Here is a 19077-nt window from a genome sequence, read left to right on the forward strand (position 1 = left end):
TAGTGGAGATGATCGTCACAAGTTATGTTTTTTTTTTTTCTAGTATATCTAAGACAACATTTCCCAGAAACCCCCTCCTGTTAACAGAATGTATCTTTTTAATGCTAAACGTGTTATCTATCTTTGTCTTACCAAGGAGAATAAACATGTTACAAGTGATTTTTCCACCGGCCTTTCACTATCACCATCTGCTGTTCTGAGAAAACTCTGACAGCTGTAGCTCCATTTGTACTGAACAGTGCCCTCTGAACTCCTATTAGCACTACATGCTGGTGCTGTATACTATTGTGTACTGTAGTATAGTATACTGTATTGTTTCTCCTGCAGTTATGCTAACGCAGACGTGTCTGTGCTTTGGTTTTTTATGGGTTCCATATTCTGTTTTTGTGCCTGTGCTGCAAATCAATCTCCTTTACCTGACTTGTTTGGTAAAGCAATCTTAGCACACATCTGAACTAGAGTCACATAGAAATGATGAAATAATGTTATTATTAATTGATTTTAAAATGCAAATTGGTGTCTCTAATTGAATGTATCCCATGTGTCGAACCATTATTGTGCTGTTAAGCAACTTTAGTGGAAAAAATTAAATATTAAGTGTATTGCTCTCAAGCCCAATCAATAGTGGTAGTTGATGAGGGAGGTGTAAAAAAAAAAGGGGTGAGAAAGTGATCATCATATGATTCTTATTCTTATTTCTTGCCAAAAGTCGTATCACTTTTCAACTATTGTAAACTGAAATACAGTTTGCACAAAAAGTCTGTGTAACAGAAGCCAGAAAAGTAAAGCACGTCTCTTTGGAAAGATGGCTCACTCCCAGGCTCTCTGTAAATCAAAAAGTCTTCTCTTATCTTTTGATAGCTAAAACATGCAAGTGGTGCAGGCACTTGGCTAGCACACATAATTCCCATCAATTACGCCAAGAAATACTTCCGTCTCAGTAAATCGAGGGCAGCTGACAAGACACAGACAGCTCTTGGCACAATGGAGTTATTTTATGAATGACATCTGGATAACGAGAACACCTGGACTGGGTGACCCTGCTGGAGCAGAGGAGGAATGACGTTACAGAGGGATTCAAGTGGACTGAGGCTGAATCTGTGTAAGATGTGGATGATAAGGAATTTTGTTGTTTGTGTGCTTTGCCAGAATTTACAGCTGAAACCCTGTCAGTGATTAAACCCATCTGCACTTGGTAAAATGGAGCTTGGTTATGTATTTATGTGGTCGTTCAGTGGGCCGGTGTTCATGGCCTGGCCATATGACCTTTGCCCTGTTTTTCTTTTTCTCTCTCCTGACTTTACAGGCTATTTATGCTAAGTAAAAAAATATCTTAAAATACTAAAGGGATAATGTTTTCTAAAGTTGAGACAGTTTAAAGTTCACATTTTCAGCCCCAGAGCTACTGAACATCTGTAATTTCTGACCAACAGCTGTTTTTGTTTTCCCAAAGTTCACAGAGCAAAAGAAGAAATTACTTAAGGAAATCTGATTCTTAGAAAGTAGCAGTGGTGCAGCAACTCAGAAGTCAACAACAGGAAGAAAAAAAAACTATAGTTTATAGGAAAGAGAAAGATTTGTTTAAAAAGTCAACCAACATTCAACAGTTCCCTTTCAGTATGCAGTCCATTTCAGTTTCCTGTCATCGAATCACACTTTCAGCACTAATACTCTAAAAAAGTATGGACCACATGGCATGAGTTTATAAATATTTTCAGTTACAGCACAGTATCCACCATAAGGCTAAGAACACCTTTGGACTGGATTTATGCAAGTGTGAAAATCTGGTTAGCTTGACTTCTATGCTCTGCTGTTGGTAATACTTTAATCACATACTGTAAAATAATCATTTTAGTGAATTGAGAGTGACATTTTCCCCTCTGTACCCAGTTACAGATAACATGAATGGAGCTAATGTCATGTCAACTGAGCACCACTAGAGGCCAATATCCAACCATGATGATGTGACACTTTGTGACAGTAAAAGTTTCCAGTGAAACCAAAGACTGGTTCAGTTGGTGTGACAGGTCTTCCAGGTGGGGTGACCTTCACTTCCTGTTCCAACTGCAAGGAAAAACACTGCTGACATGTATAATTAGCCACCGGCAGTAAATCATCTCGACTCCTACACACACACACACACACACACACACACACACACACACACACACACACACACACACACATCTCCTGTGTGTTAAATTTAGCATGGCTAAAAGTACGTCTCATGTTAGTAACTGAACATTGGGTCAGCTCAGCTTCCTCTCTGTGGCTGAGGACTGTTGGATCTCCATCTTTCTTTAGCCTCCACACACCGGCCAAGCGTCTACACTATAAAATACTTGGAACATGGAAGATTGTAGTTTTATTTAGGTCGAGTAAGGTCATCAGCGCAAGGTTGAGTTCAAATTAAACTTGATCAAGTCTTAAACAATGTATCATCCACTGACAGAATATATTTCTCAAATATCTTAATATATCTCTCTAATTTAGGTATTTTGGAAAAAACAAATCATTTGAAAATCGCAGTCTTATTGATCCTGAGAGGCTTCCCTTTGTCAAGCTCGTGATTTTTTTTTTTTAATGCTTTGTTTAAAATTTTAACTTCTTCTTAAGCAGCCCAGAAAGCAACAGGATGGAACTAGACTGAGATTTTGTAAATGTTTTAATAAAATCCAGCAGTGACAGAAACAGCTCCTTCTTTTACTTAATATGAATAAACGTATCTTTAAAGAGTCCTGTGATTCTATACTATATGATAGAGAGTTATGATTTCAAGTTGTTGTGGTGAGGCAGCTTAGAGGAAGTGGCATCCTGCAACCGGAATAACTAAAAAGTTGTGATATTTATTTACTGGACGCTTATTACCATTTGATTAAAAAGCTCAATACATAAAATGTTTAAAACTTTAATTTCAAACATTTTCCAATGCAGGTTAAAATTCTTCTAAAAAATAATCATTCGGCTTAATGAGGGCAAACATAAAAACAATTCATTGTTACGTCAAAAAAACAATCTCTGCTCTGTATTAATATATTCCTAAAGTCTTCACAGGGCCGGGTTTCTAAATCACATCAGGCAATACAATAATTCTTTCCTCATTGGAAACAATCAGGGTGTTAGTCACTAAGGGCATGGGAATCATTTATTTAACCAAAACCATCTCATTGCACATCTGAATCCAGTGACAGACTATTAGCCTATTCCATCCCTATCGCTGTGTCTTTGAGCAGGGCAGCCTGCCTAAGAAGCTCTGCTGGACATCCCTGCAGCTTTACCTCTGCTGACATGCATGCAGTGTATATACAGTACATATAAGGAAACAACACTACTGATTACAGTGTGTGTAAGCATGGACTAAATACATGAGGAAGAAATGCTCTAGGGGAAACCCGGCCCCTGCTCTTTTATACATGTGGTCCTCAACCTTTTTAGCCCGAACCCCAAAAAGCTAATTATTTTGCCTTTTCAGTCTTGTATTGCCTGAATTATACACTACTTCACAAGGGACAAAAAGCATTGGTCAGAAGGTTTAAACGCACATTAAAATGGTACATGAAATATATTATTTCAAACTGCATAAATCAACCCATAACCCCAAAATTACACACTGGTCCCTGGGCTGAGAACCATCTCTCTATACAAATGACTTCATCTGATAGAAGACTGGTGAAAAATAACACGAACCAGACTGCCCCCTGGTGGCTAAACAGAACAATAGTTCATGCTGCTGTTACCGACAGATAGTAACACAGTGACTAAGGCATTCATTTATACATCACAAACTTTTGTAAATAGCACTTGACAGTTCACCACTAACAACTGAAGGGTTTTACAGATGTCTCAGAATTCACTATTTTACACCAAGAGGGGACAATAGATGTATTGTCCAAATCATGTCAAGCAGAGAAAAGTTCTTTTCTCCCTTTTTGATTGGGTAAAGCCAAAAGGTATGTATAAAGGGGTGGGGGTGGGGGGGTATATGATGGAAATTGATGGATTGTGAGCTCAGTAGATGAAGAGGACTCGGGTGCGGGGCAGGGTGGAGAAGGTGTCAGCCATCTTGCGGATTCTGGCGTAGTTGATGAATCCTCGAAGGAAGAGCAAAAAGCCTGAAGAGCCAAAAAATAAAAAGGACAGTGAGACACAACTAAAAGTGCCGTACGGAGGGTGATAATTTAGAGTGACCTTTAACATATACATAGATATTTAATCGATTGTTAAATCAAAATATTAGTTCTATAATTAAGGGTCAACTGTCCTGCTGTAACTATTCTGTAACATATAGGACACATCTACACTGCTGCAATGGAGCTGCAGAGGGCAGAAATGTGTCAGCAAGACAAAACCATCTGATTCCCTATTTGAATCATTCGAGTTTAGAGGTTGGTTACTTACCCAACACCAGGAACACCCACCACAGCCAGTACTGTCCATCAAAGTAACCAGGGAAGTATGTGGAGAACTAGAAACCCAACAGAACGGCAGAAATGACTGGTTTGAATAAATATGGTCTGCAATGGTTTCGCTCAAATGAGCCCTGCATTTTAAAAGTGAATACAGAAAGCAGCGCACTTCTCAAGAGGTCTTTGAGGAAATAGTGCAACGAGCCAACCACGACAGAAACAACCTAAAAATACCAGAGTGGTGTTTGGAGCGTTTGAGTTGTTTGTGTTGTGTGCTGTTTGTGTTGTGTACCCTGACTATGAGGATCCATTTGATGAGGGAGAGGCCAAAGCCTGAGATGGCCCCATAGCGGCCGGCCGCTGAGGTGGTCAGACAGAAAGACAGGAAGAAACCGATCCAGTTGAACAGAAATGCCACTGGGTAGAGGGGGGGAAAAGTGTTAGACATGTCATCAAAAAACAAAACAAAAAAACTATGAAAAGACAGCAAATTCACTTATTTGTATCTAGGGCTGGGCATTATTTCAATATTATATCGATATCGTGACATGAGACTAGATATCGTCTTAGATTTTGAAGAATTGTAATATCGTTACATGGTAAGTTTAGTCTTTTCCTGGTTTTAAAGGCTGCATTACAGTAAAGTGATGTCATTTTATGAACTTTCCAGACTGTTCTAGCTGTTCTATTATTTGCCTTTAACCACTTAGTCATTATATCCACATTATGATGGTTATTTATCTAAAATCTAAATGTGGAAGATATTTTGTGAAAGTACCAATTGTCAAAAATATCGTTGCAATATCGACATCGAGGTGTTTAGTCAAAAATATCGTGATATTTGATTTTCTCCATATCGCCCAGCCCTATTTGTATCTTAAATATGAGAAGATGTCATTTGTTTTTGCATCGATTTTAAGCAAAGAGGAGAGGGTGAAGGTAAAAGATGATGGCTGAAGAGAAAAGAGAAACGGAGACGAGTAGGTTGGGTGACTAACTGAAAAAAGTGAGCATGAAGATGCCGTCATTTCCTATCCTCAGCTGATCGGCGTCTTCAAAGTCATCTCTGGTCACAAAGTCTTCATCCTGTGATAGAATAAGAAGAAGAGCAAAAAGAGAAAAGAGTAGGTTATTTAAGCACTCAGAACTATTTCCCCACAGCCAGGCAGTAGCAGAGCTTCCCAGAGCTTTACGTCACTTACTTGAAACTATTTAAAGTCTACAAATCAATCAATTTGATGTTGTGAAGTGCGTTTTATTTTAACCAATTCATAATTGCGTATTTCAAATTCTACAAGTACAATGTAGTGACTGAGATCAGAGTGAACTGTGATGAAGCACGGGCAAGCACCTGCGGGTGGAAACCAAGCTTTGCTCACAACAGAGAGTAAATACAACACAAGCAACCAACAGAACAAGGGAACCATCACAACAGCACACAGCAAGCCCATTTAATTACTATCATTGTCACTTCATCTAAAAGGTCTGGAGTCAGTTAAATGCAATGTAGGGCATCAGGAGAACCAGTAGATCTTGTATAACTATCAACTAAGCACTAGCTAGCACTCTATTTACACACAGAGACATACAAGAAAAGGTGGGGTTCTGAGTACATAAACACTGTAGGTACAGCTGCGCTCTCACACACCAAATACACTTCCTCTCATCATACATTCTCTTCCCACTCCTCCCAGTTACCTCAAGTGAACTTCGAATTACATCGCCAAAAGTCTCCAGACGTTCCCTGTGCTGAGGCTGCTGCTGAGCGCAAGGCAGTGTGTGGCAGAGAAACACAACACCAGCAAATCAAACAGGGTGGGCCCACGTGCAGTAAGGTGCAAAGCTTCACAGTGACCACTAGAGGGCAGAGCTATCACTTTCCACTTAATAGATATTTTTAACAGAAACCGTAGTTTTTAAAAGGCGTGTGGGATAGTTTCCAACTGAGAGATGGCTTTCACGTATAAGGCTTGAAACACGGGAGGTTAGATTACTGGTGTCCTTTTCAAACATTGAATGCAAGTTAATGGCATCTTATAGACAGAAGATTAGGTGTGCTTTGCCCTTTGTAAATAAAAAGGACTACACATTAGGGCTGTCGGAACGAATTCCGAAAAAGTCTAATATAATTAGAATAGTAAAAAAATCAATACTATTCGAATGTGATTTTTTTTTTATAAATAGGTTGGCTAACGTTAGCTTATCTCCCTCTTCTCATGTCACTTCTGATGAACAATAAGTTACCGGAGTGAGAAACACAAGGCATTGTGAGCTAACGTTACGTACCGACTAACGATAGTACAGGGGGGAGTGACAGGCTGCAGCTGGAAATCAGAAGACGGAAGGGAAATAGTTTTAACATGACTTTAAAATCGACATACACCGAGCCAAAATGCTTATGTTATCATTAGGTATCTCGTTCTGGTTTCCTAACTGCGTCGCGAGTTATAGGAGATAAAGTGGGAGCTTCATGGAGACAGCTAAAGTTTATGTTAGCTGCCCTACAGCTGTCAGAGTTAGCTTTGACTTCATATATTACCTTCTAACAGCTGGATTATCAGTAACGTGACTATCTGCAAAAAACAGGTTGCTTTTAAATAAATATATATAAATATAAATAGTACAGCACCGTTTGGCTAAGTTATAAATGCCGTTAGCATCGTGGCTAACACTATTGTCACTTAGTTTATGACAAATTGTTTCGGCTGTGCTTTCTAACATGATGTCATTGTGCTAACCGGGCACCGTTAGCCTTTACAACAGAGCCGCTTCAATACACTAGTTAGATAATGTTTCTTTACAGAGTTCTCTGCTGATTTGTGTTTGTCGCTGCGTGCGTGGTGGAAAATAATGTAAACAGAGAGCGGTGTGCCAGAAATGCAATGCGCCATGACGTAGATCCCCTTCAAGGCCAGGCTGATGTTGGAAGTCCCTCTAGTGGACAGAACGTGTAACAACAACCACATGCTTATAGTGGCATTGACAATAGTGTAGTACATATTTATATCAGGCGGCATTTAACTATTCAAATATTATTTGAATATAAAAAAAATTACTAATTAAATTGGAATGGTATTATATAGGAAGATTGACAGCTCTACTACTCATTAACTGGAAAGAAAAAGGTTTCCACACAAATGTTTTGTATTTATAAAAGAACATGGATATTTCCCTAAGCAATAATGCCATTAAAGCTTTGGAAACGTTTAATGTGTCTAATATCAAAAACACTAACAATAAAAAAACAAAACATTGTTATCAGTAATGAAAGGTTTTTAGTAATATGTAGTTGCAGCCATGGAAAACCACATCAGGAAACTTGTGTCTTCCTTCAAAACACCCACAGCTTGAAAGCAACTTGAACTGCAAATTGCAACCTTACCCACTGAGAGGTAACTCATTTTACAAAGATAAATCTCGAGGCTACATATCATAACAATTTTGAGTACCACTGAAAACATTAGCTTTTGTGGCTAACCTTAGCTACATCACAGGTTAAATACCTGTACAAATACTGTATGCAAGGCTCATTTGGTGCATCAGTACAGAAAATGTTTCAGTCTGAATCTTCCTACACGTTTCAAATGCTGCACCAATTTACTCCGATTTTGGAAGAACAAACCCAGGTGCAAAGTGCACAGAGGTCAGTTCAGGGGCCTGGGAGGTTGAGGGATTAACAACAGAACAAGGGCTAGCACCTGTGAGAGCACTTGTGAGGGATAGACATTGGTCATTACGTGCAAAAAAAATGATAATGATAACTAATGTTTTTCTTAATTTTTATGAATCTTCTATTGTTCAAACCAGCAACATGTTGGCAGCAGTTCATGTAGGAAAGACTAACAGATAAAATCAGATCTGAAGATAAAAAAACAACTTTCCATTGCAGAGTGCTAAACACTTTCTGCCTTGCAGTCAACACAGGAAGTGTGTGTGTGTGTGTGTGTGTGTGTGTGTGTGTGTGTGTGTGTGTGTGTGTGTGTGTGTGTGTGTGTGTGTGTGTGTGTATATATATAAATGTGAGATACTCACTCTTCCAGTTACCAGGGGAACAGTAGTCTCAGCCTTGGTTCTTTCTGCTTCATCATAGGAAGGTAGCGTAGTCGCTACGTTGTATGATGGAGGCTTGGGGTAAGCCCCGTCTTCCTTGTAGTCAAAGTAGGCTGAAGAACAAACAGCACAGTTCCAAACACAAAGGCAGAAGTTTTACTCATACAAAGTCGTATTTCGTATTGGCAGACAGCAGACTGGTAACTGCATCACACATTTGCTGTCACGTCCAAAAGCCACTATTTAACATGCATTGTTGTTCTTGTGCTTGGTCACAGGCTTGAGACTTGGAGGGGACCTCTGAACTAGTATTTCCTCTTTCTCATCCACCACGGAGAGCAAACTGACTGTTTAGATTACAATAAAAGTGCTTCCTATGCAAACAAGACAACTCTCTACTGTGTGAGATTGTACTCATTGAGCAAATGTTTGACCACCCTATAGTTGTAATATACCTGGGAAGTATGGCAAATGATGTGAATGTAAGATGTTAAACATGTATGAGTCAACTAAAACTAATCCAGGCTTGTGAACAATAAGATGTGCCAAATTTTGAAGGCTACAGCTGTTATTTGAGCATGTCAGATACATAAATATTCAACATTTAAGTAAATACAAGTAACAGATCTGACTCAGTATCAGCAAATATCCAATATTAAAAGGACATACGAGACTGGGGACAAAAAAACCTGATCGGACATCCTTAAAGGAAGCATTTATTTCTGACCTATATGTTGCGTTTAGCTATCAATTCATTTATCCTTTTGGAGTTGCAAAGTGTATACTGCAGTTATAAAGATATTAATATGAATACCTCATATAATGTATTGACTGCTTCTTTTTTTTTTTTAAATAGTGCAGTTATTTATTATTCACTGGCTCAATAAATCTTACAGGGCTGTTTCCTCTGGTTCTCCATTGTGCAGACCAACACAAATATGAATCCCCAACGTGCCACCATTGCAAATTACCTCAGCACCAGTAAAACATCTGGAGGAGTCACAGTCTTACCGGCATTGTCCACTGAAATGCTGCTGTATGGGGGTGGAGCATCAGCTGCTACCTGTGGGCTCTCTTCTGAGTCCTCCTCATTGGGAAGCTGTGGGTGTGTGTGTGTGTGTGTGTGTGTGTGTGTGTGGTGTGTGTGTGTGTGTGTGTGGGGAGGAGGAGAAGAACCACATCCTGGTTTATTTAGGGCTACAATACATGTGTGTCAGCACTGGCTGCTCTCCATTTGAAACAGATGCTTTTAGGTAAAGAAGCTTCACACTGCATGTGTAGTAATCAATTATTATTTTAACACCCTGGCCTACTTAAAAGAACTCACAAGCTAAGCTTCAATAAAATGACAGAAGAATAGAAACCGGGCCTACATATTCAAGCACACACAAACAATATCAAGAGGAAATGAGCACCAACCACGTTTCTCATTTCTCCTTATTTCTTTTTGTCTCATTAAAAGTAAGGAAACGTGACTGGCCAGACTCAGCCACTCGACTCATGATTCAGCTAAACAAGATTTTTTTTTATTTTTTTAAGGCAAGCCCATATGATAAATTAACACTAAAGTCAGTTTCCGGGAGAGACCACTGAAGTGGTGCTGAATACCAAGTAGTAGATCTGCGACACTGGGTTACGTGTTAGCAGAGGTATAAATTACAGGTTAACAACACCTTAGTTTTCCATTTGGTGTGTGACACTTCATTGTACAGATCCCGTATAACCCAATCATTTCCTAGGAAAGGTAAAATCCCACCATATATTCGTAGGATTACATTACAGGGAAAATTGGAACAGTAGTAACCTGTAACTGGCACATTTCTAAATAACTCATTCCAATTAACTACAATTACTTTATAGCGTAACCAGTGAGTCTTTTAGTCAGTAAGATAAGCTGAACATGCACAAATATGAAATGTGTCAACTGGCGTGCTTCAAATACTAAATTAATAATGAACTAATATTTATTCGGTGTTAAATGGAGCCATTTTCAAGGTTATTAATTCCCCTGGAAAATAACACACCAAACTCAACTCAAGTAACTGTGTCACTCCTAACATTTTCTCGCAATGTTTCTCTACCAAATAAAACACATCATACGATACTTACTACCTCACTGAGGTGCACTAAAATAGCTAACGTTAGGCCACAGGAAATAATTGATTTCTAACAGCAGTCTCTAATGCGTCTGTACATTATTGATCACTGATCAACAACATGAGCAAACGAATTTAGCGGTTAAGCTAGCTAGCTAGTTAGTTAGCTAGATGACCAGCGAACACACCCACTTGCTGTAGGTCATGTGTGTGTTATATATCCAGACATTACCATGCCATAGAGAGTTGCCGAGAAGCGTTAAATGAAGTTAACGTTACATTTCAATGGTAACTAACGTTAGCTAGCATACAATTAGTATAGCTTAAGGTTAGCTGGCAAAGCTTTCCTGCAATAGCTAGCTAACTCAACAAAAGCAGAGACAATAACACGCCCCAACAGGCAATCACGTAGCTAACGTTACACAGTCATGTAACGTTAGCGTTAGCTTTAACTAAAAAGCTAAACACAGAAGCACTAGTATCGCATTAATTAAGCTAGCGTGTTGTTAACAGCGAGCTTCACCCGATGAAAATAACGAAATTAATCGCAACAGAATTGACCTAGCTAGCTAATTAACGACAATGACATCCTTAAATAGGAAACCGCCACTTTGAGGAAGGTGACACCACCAACACACCTGGGAGCGTCAGTCTGTCAGCGTCAAGTTAACAGTAACGTTATACAGCTGACGTTACCGCGTGATGTTAAATCTTTAACGTGTTAGCTAATGGTATTAGTAACCAATAGGGTTTTCATACCTGCTGATATCTGCCGCTCGGTTCGGCCATTCCGATTTGAACGGCTGGGAATCAACAACAGAGAAAGAGACACCCAACGAAAATGAATATAGCAGTAACGTTACAAAATGTGAACTCGATCCTTGCCACAATGAAAATCAGTTTCTCCCTCGACTGCTCGGTGCTTACACTAACATTAATGTCAAGCTACAGTATTGGTTAGCATAAAACACATGGCTTCCGGTTACCTTTTTTAAATTAAGTCCATATTGAGAACTATTATTAGAAATATTGAGTTATATTTTGTTAAGCACTAGGTAGCCCCCATCAGTACTAATCTGTTTATTCAGTCAATCTTTCTTATGAAGAAATATTATCACATTTGTTAAAAAAGGAACATTTTCGTTGCTTTATTTTGAAACCAAAACTGGGCTGTTTCTTCATCGTTCTTGGTTACTTGACGTGGGTCTTGCTCGTCAATCGATTGACGTCATTGGCCACAACAAACCCTTTATCGCCCCCATTTGGAACAAAGTGAAACAACCATGATTATCATTAAAAGGTTACAGCTCACAGCTCTGTGGAGCTAGGTCTGGCAAGCAAGACAGCAACGTTAGTGACAGAATTATCTTGGAAAATGAAAATACTGCGTAAAAGTCATCCATCATCAGTCACGGAGGAAGTACTAAGATCTTTATACTTATGTGGTTGTATGTAATAACTAACAGAGTGAAAAAAAAATGTAATTTCCCATTGCGGGATTAATAAAGTATAGACCATGTGTCTTAATCTTGATCTTTAAAGAAAAGTAGCAATACCATTGTGTAGAAGCACTTGTGTTTCAAGTAAAAGTCCTGCATTCAAAAATGTACTTAAGTAAAAGTACAAAATTATTTAAATAGCTTACATTTCAAGTAGTCTACCAAACGAACACCCACTTGTGTGTTGATATTTGCCTCTGAAATGTAGTTGAGCAGAAGTATTAAGTAGCAGAAAATGGAAGTACTCAAGTTAATGTACCTCAAAAATGTACTCATACATTTTAATGAGTAACTCATGAACATCAGTAATTAGCACATTACTTATACTATATCGCTCACTTAATATACTGTTTAAAACACTCAGAATAATAGGCATCATTGTGCAATAAAAACAAATGCAATTGGGTCTTGTAAGGTTTTATTGTATCTTTATCTTAAATAAAAAGACAACAACAATACCTGTGACACTTTGTATGCAAGCTCAAATGTTGGAGAAGTTACATCTCAGATTAATTTCTAGTCAAATTACTTGGTAGGTTTCCGGTACTTAAGCAGCACAGGGTAAGTGGTGCCTATGTGCTTTTGGTTGTAGTGGTGGCAAACAATCTCCACATCATAGAAACTGAATTGGACTTTGACACGCTCGTTGGGCGAGGTGAGGAAACAGAGAGTGTAGAGGGCGAACTCGAACTCGGGACTGACGCCAATGAAGATGCTGCCCTTGGGCTTTATGCCGTCCTTCCAGCTGAACTGTAGCGCCATGATGTGTTTGTTCTCGTCAGGCTGCAGTGAGAAAGAAAAAAAAGAAATGGCAGGTGATGAAAGAGAGGAGAAGAGGATGGTGAGGGATGGAAAAACATTTAGGATCGTTTGACAAAAGCAGCCATGGGCTCATTCTCATCGGTCTGAGGAGAAGAGACAGTAAAGAAAGAAAGATGTGAAACAGACGCAGGCTGTCAGTGTTTCACATACTTATGTGATACACACCACCTGATATATAGGCCAGTTTTTGCCAAGAAAAGGGGAAACAAACGTAAAAAGTTAGGCATGATAATGAATGAATTTAAGATAACATCAGGCTTACAATTCATATTTTTATGTTTATCATCCACAACCAACTTTTCCTGGTAGAAATGTGCTTCTATATAACATATTTTAAAGAGACACACATTTCTGGGAAATATTGCCCTATTGGTCAACTCCGCCATTATCTGATGATAATATTGAACATAATGATGTCCCTTGGGTCCAGTGCTCCATGCAAATATGTTTGCATTCAGTATGGTGCATGATACGTGGAAACTGCATAGGTGATTATGAAAAATATGCAAAGTAAGAATATGAAAATGATACATTGTTTTAAACTACAGGAGACTCCTTATCGTGTTTAAATAGAAAATGAGTAGTGCTCAGTGATTTGCATTAGGCTCAGATTAGAAAGACAAAATACAGAGAGCTGAGCAGAAGGTGAGAGAGCAAAGGTAGTCATAGAAGGATGTGAGGTTTCTCATCAGTGTGCAAGAACGGTGATGAGAGCAAGAGGTGAAAGCAAGACTGCAAAGAGTGCAGCTCAACATTTTGGGAGGAGAGGAAGTGAGAAAAGACAGGAGGACAGATTAAAGATTTGTCAGATATACTGATATGAATATGTGACGGGGAAATACAATACAGATAGGGTAGTGCTAAAAATATATTCTTGCCCCCATTGGTCCATCTTTGTTAAAACAAGAGACACACAATAACATTGTACCTGGGGTGAATTTGCATTGACGCTGTAGCCTTTGTAATCAATGTGTCCCAGCTTCTCTTGTAGGTAGAGCTGGATCCAGTTGTGAAATCCGATGACAGTCCGCCCTCCTCTCGTCTCACCAACAAACACGTGTTCAAATCCAGAGGAGTCTGGCCTGAAGGGAGACAGACAGACAGACACATTTTCTGATTTGTTGTAAATCTGATGTACTGTAGGCTTTCCACGCTATATCGTCAGTTATTTTGTCTAAAGAATCTCTCACTCTCATTTTCAAAAGGTGTAATTTCATCAGCTCATGGCCATGCCCTAAGATCAGTTAATTTATGGAACCTTATAACTCTAAACTTAGCACGTTTGCATCTATTAAAATGACTAAATTGTATTAACTCATGTGCCATGTGGACAAAATGTGGTATTTAGTTGCTGCTTCCTTCCAGACCATGCTACAAATGAGCATTTCAGTAGTTCTACTCACAGTAATACTGACTGGATGTGCTACACTGAGCCAGTTTCTCAGAGTAAGACGGTTACCATCATAGTGCCAGATTCCACTGGTGAAGTTATATTAGGTGCTGTGTCAGATTCCACCCACCTGCTGGATCCTCTCCTCGCATAAAGTTCAAACCAGATCCTGTACAGCTGCTCCTTGAATTGTGTATCATCCTTTGGAGAGAGGTTATTCTCTACCAGGTATTTATGAGCTATCTGCAAACAAACAAGAATTTACTATTAAATGTTGTTATTTACATTTTTAGCCACACTAGCGATGTGGCACAATGGAGGGCAATGTCAGTCAGTCGGTACCCCACTTTGGTTCAAACTGAAATATCTATAACAACTATTTGATGGATTGCCAGGACACTTTGTGCAGACATTCGTAGTTCCCAGACAATGAACCCCTGACTTTTAATCTAGCGCCATCATCAGGTCAAAATTTTAATTTGTTCAATTCTTCATGGCCACAGTAATGATATTCCCAACAGCCTCGGATGTACTTAGTGTTTGGTGCTAATAAGTAAATGTTGCTTAATTAAGATAGTAAACATGGTAAACATTATACCTGCTAAACATCAGCATGTTAGCATTGTCATTGAGTGCATGTTCTGTGCAATTTCATTACTGTGCAATATTTAATACTTCTGATAACACTGATAATTCTGTGCAATTTCATTACTGTGCAATATCACTATTTCACACTGCGTATCACATGGTATACAAACCATATTTATCTTTCTATTTTTATATATGTATATAGCGTCTCAGAACTGTGCACCTTACCCCACCCCCCCCTTTTTTTTCTTTTGCACTACTTATTTTATTCCATGTTGTTACATTTCTCTTACGTACATGTTGACACTGAAAAAGGAGTCGCTTCAATCTCGTTGTACATGTGTATAATGACAATAAAAGGCATTCTATTCTATGTTAGCATGCTTACATTAGCATGTAGCTTCAAACAAAGCTGTGTCTAAGTACAATCTCACAGAGTATCTAGCATGTCTGTAAACGTTTAGTATAAAAGAAAAATTCTAATGATAATTTTAATTTAAGTTTAATTGTATTATATGATTATTTAAACAGCTGCTGCCTAATTCTTTCTCATTAATTCTTTAGTAGAAATGGGCCTTTATGAGGCACAGCAAGATGGGAGAGTTTATTTCCAAACGTTCCCACGGGTACCTTCATAGTGGAAGTTTTAATGATGGCGTCCAGGAATTTGTGGTTCTCTGCCACCTCCTCAGGGGTTACAATTTCTGGCTCGCCGGTGTCACTCACATAGTTATCCAACAGGGAGATAAAAGCTGTAGAAACAAACACAGACACTTATCAAAAAGTGGTTTTGTTCAGTCTGGGACATTTATGAAAGCTGAATATAGAAACCTCAGAATAAATGAGGATTTCTATTTCTAAAGAAAAGAAAATCCTCAGCTCTAGTAACCAGATGAAGGACAGTGAAGCAGGTTGCTAAAGACTATGGACAAACTAAGTATAAAAATAGCAAGGAGGGAGAAATCCTCCTTGTCTTCAATGGGACAACTGCCTCAGGGTGAACTCTGAAAACATGCTGTTACATAACTCAACTCCCTATACAGCTCACATGATACACAACATACTGTATTCTTTGTGAAAACATCACTAGACAAGAATTGCCGGAAGGAAGCATGCTTGAGTAGCTATCATGCAGAGGAAGATTTGAAGAAGCCAGTGGTTGCAGAGGAACATCTTTCTGCACCCAGCACAGTGACCTCTGCATACTCTGTGGTTATGCAACATGCCACAGTTCGTCATAGGGAGATTATGAGTAGATGAAAAAGGTTTACTCTGAAGGGAGGCGACGAGGATGATCGTATCAAACTGGTAAACAGTGCAGTGAAATGTGTGAAGAGATCATGTCAAATCAAACATTTTTGTAAGAAGCATCCTCATTTCACAGAAAACAAATAAAAGACAATAAACATTAAGGCATGACGAATGCACTTTTGACATTCTACCCTGATGCACTTACCTAAAAAAGTCTCCTTTTTGAAAATGTTCTCATCGACAAATGTAAACAGAGGATATCCTGCTCCATCGTTGTTGTCACTCATGGCCATGCTGTCTCCAGCTTTGCCCTGCAGCAGGAAGAGAACCACTCAAACTTCAAAATTGGACTTGTGCAAATAGTTCAACTCATCAACTGTCACTGCTTTCTGTTTTCCCATAAAATCTCAGATGCTTCCAGCATGCTTCCATACATTTGGCATTCAGTCAGAGCTACCTTTGCAACATGGATGCACCAGACGATAACCAAACCACTTATAAGTAGGTGATACAGAGGAGAAACAACAGAACCAAACAAAGATATAACCCACAGCTACAGTAAAAAATATTCTGTTGTCTAATCTGAGCTGGCAGTTTAGATTAAGACCACAATTTCCACAATCCTCCTTGCTTGTCAAATGGTCTTTACCTCTCTGGTTTTCTCTTTTCATACTTGATGTTCCATGTGAAAAAAGATGCTTCAAGGTGGTACACAAAACCAACACGAGGCTCTTAAATTACAGACTGAGCAATTGTAGATGTGCTTAGGGCCAGCTAGGATGTCAGTAAACATGTAGGGGTGTGTGTGTGTGTGTGTGTGTGTGTGTGTGTGTGTGTGTGTGAGTGTGTGTGTGTGTGTGTGTGTGTGTGTGTGTGTGTTGTGTGTGGTGCACCTGCAGAGAGATTCTGTAGTCTTTTCCAGGTTTGAGTCTGTTGACGTCGTTGTCCCACAGCTCCTGCGCCATGGCCGACAGCTGTCTGTCACTCTCATTCATGATGCGACCGCTGGGTTGTGTTCTTGGTTCCTGCAGTGGATGAGCTGGAGGAGAGGAACAGTTGATGAGTTGCTTGAAAGCTTGGTGTCAACAATGGTGGACATTAACAAAAGGCACATTCACTCTAGTAATTAACTAAAGTAGAATTTTGAGGTATCAGTACTATTTTCGAGGAAGATATTGAACTCTTTTTTTGTTTTTGTTTTAACATGCAAAAGAGCTGATGAGCTGATGAGCTAGTAAAACACGATGCAGTGCTAAACGATCTTTGGACTAATTTGACATCATGGTATTGCCAATATATTCTAGCTTATTTTAAGGATTTGTATACTTTTTAGATCACTTCTGATCTTTAAAGTGAGTATTTAATTGTATTCGTAAACGTCTGTCGATAAAGAGTATTTCACATTTTAATTTAAAAAACTATTAAATTCAGTAACTTTCAGTGGGGATAAAATTGTTAGAAACATGTCAGTGTGTCACAGTAGTCTCAAACCATCTGTTAAGGAGTTTCATCATAGATTTGATATCACTGATAAAACTTCTGTGAGCTGTGTGACTTGCGAGTCATGGAAAAAGAATCCTGTTTTCTTTTTTCCGGTGCATACAGTATGATTATGATTATTTACTATAAGAGTGATGATGTTCAATGAAATTGCTCAACAAAACCCAGAAATATTTTGGTGTACAGGTTATCAAAGAATTGGAATTGCATTTTTTGCTAACATGTCTTGTCAGTGATTTAAATGTTGGTGTAGACAGGAAGGCCTGAAATCTGATTGTGAAAATCATTCAAATTGGTTTTCTATATTGTTGGACTTTTAGTAGACTTGTAGTATTGCTTTAAATGTCTTGTAAGCTCATGCGCCCAATCATGGTTGTGAGCATGAGACAATAATAAAACTTAATTTATTCATATTTAACTATCCCTTTTGAAAGGTAGCTTTGATTCATACAGCCATCTGTCGGCACTGTATTGGGATATTCATTTCAGAATTTGAATCTGACTAAGACTAAGACATGATAAATAGAAAGCCAACATATCAAAAACCACCACAGCAAAAATGCCTTTGGTACACATTGATAGAAACATAAAAGTCGTATACATAACAATGAAGCAGTGATTTGATAGGCTATCATGAAGTTATTGTGTAGTCCACAGCATTGTAAAAACATAATTGCCTCCCCAGCCAGACAGAATTCATCCATCCATCCAACTCAACACCACCACTGCATTCCACAAAAACATGGCTGACAACAGAACACACATCGATGATGACACTGAGCTCTGGGATCTTCATCACCACCATCCTAGCCCCAGGCCGCATCCCTTCAGCCACCACATGAAAAAATCCACTGACCTTTTCCTTTGAGTCTCGTCCTGCTTTTCTGGTTCAGCGAGGAGAAAACGATTAGTGATTTGAGGGTTAGTGAACTTCCTCAGTGTTGGTCAGGTGCTGCTGGTTGTGGTTTCCTGCGTTTGTGAGAGCAGGCGTCTTTATGGGCATAGTAACAGTTCAGTCAGTCAGTCAGTCAGTCAGTCAGTCAGTGTATGGAGAAAGACAGGCAGGGGCTAGGGGGGGCGCAGGTCAGGAGAGAGGGACCATTTTAAAAGGTTATCCCCTGTCAGCAACTCTAGCCAAAGGGATTACACCATGTTGTCGTCTCTTTTCAATCTGAGGCTAAATTGTGAGCTCTTTGTTTCTTTAGTTTTCCATTGTTTCTCTCTGTCACAGTATAATCTCTGGAGTAAAGGGTAAATGTGGGTTATGTTTCAGGTTACAAGGTGTTGTAAAGGCTTACTTAGAGCCCCTACAGCGAGCTCAACGGACAGAAAATATTCAATTGTGGTTTGTGAATAATTCAGATGTGACATTTCATTCTAAACTATTTTAACTCTCAAGAGTTAAAATTGCTAAAGTTAAAGTAGAGTTAAAATTACAAGTTTGGACAAAATTGCGGAAAATTTAAATAAAATCC

General features: G+C 38.9%; 2 protein-coding genes across 4 annotated transcripts; both read right to left on the reverse strand.

The window, feature by feature from the left end:
• Positions 1–2894: 2894 nt before the first annotated feature.
• ndfip1l (Nedd4 family interacting protein 1, like) lies at positions 2895–11575 on the reverse strand. Of its 3 annotated transcripts, none has more exons than XM_036008861.1 (8): positions 11312–11575; positions 9468–9555; positions 8439–8569; positions 6105–6161; positions 5405–5492; positions 4699–4823; positions 4399–4465; positions 2895–4112 (listed from the first exon to the last, which is right to left on the reverse strand). In XM_036008861.1, exons 1-8 carry the CDS (start codon positions 11339–11341, stop codon positions 4009–4011), a joined length of 690 nt encoding a protein of 229 aa, XP_035864754.1. In that variant the 5' UTR covers positions 11342–11575; the 3' UTR covers positions 2895–4008. The 3 variants fall into 3 exon arrangements, with proteins under 3 accessions (XP_035864754.1, XP_031136537.1, XP_031136538.1); XM_031280677.2 differs by having other exon boundaries at positions 6105–6164; XM_031280678.2 differs by lacking the exon at positions 6105–6161.
• An 877-nt stretch (positions 11576–12452) lies between these two features.
• Positions 12453–18996, reverse strand: endou2 (endonuclease, polyU-specific 2). Its single transcript, XM_031280675.2, has 7 exons — positions 18459–18996; positions 16996–17141; positions 16308–16413; positions 15482–15603; positions 14394–14506; positions 13802–13955; positions 12453–12834 (listed from the first exon to the last, which is right to left on the reverse strand). The coding sequence occupies exons 2-7, from the start codon at positions 17095–17097 to the stop codon at positions 12577–12579; spliced, it is 855 nt and encodes a 284-aa protein (XP_031136535.1). The 5' UTR covers positions 17098–17141; positions 18459–18996; the 3' UTR covers positions 12453–12576.
• Between the last annotated feature and the right edge of the window lie 81 nt (positions 18997–19077).

Source organism: Sander lucioperca, chromosome 13 (genome assembly GCF_008315115.2).
Source record: "Sander lucioperca isolate FBNREF2018 chromosome 13, SLUC_FBN_1.2, whole genome shotgun sequence".
NCBI lineage: Eukaryota > Metazoa > Chordata > Actinopteri > Perciformes > Percidae > Sander > Sander lucioperca.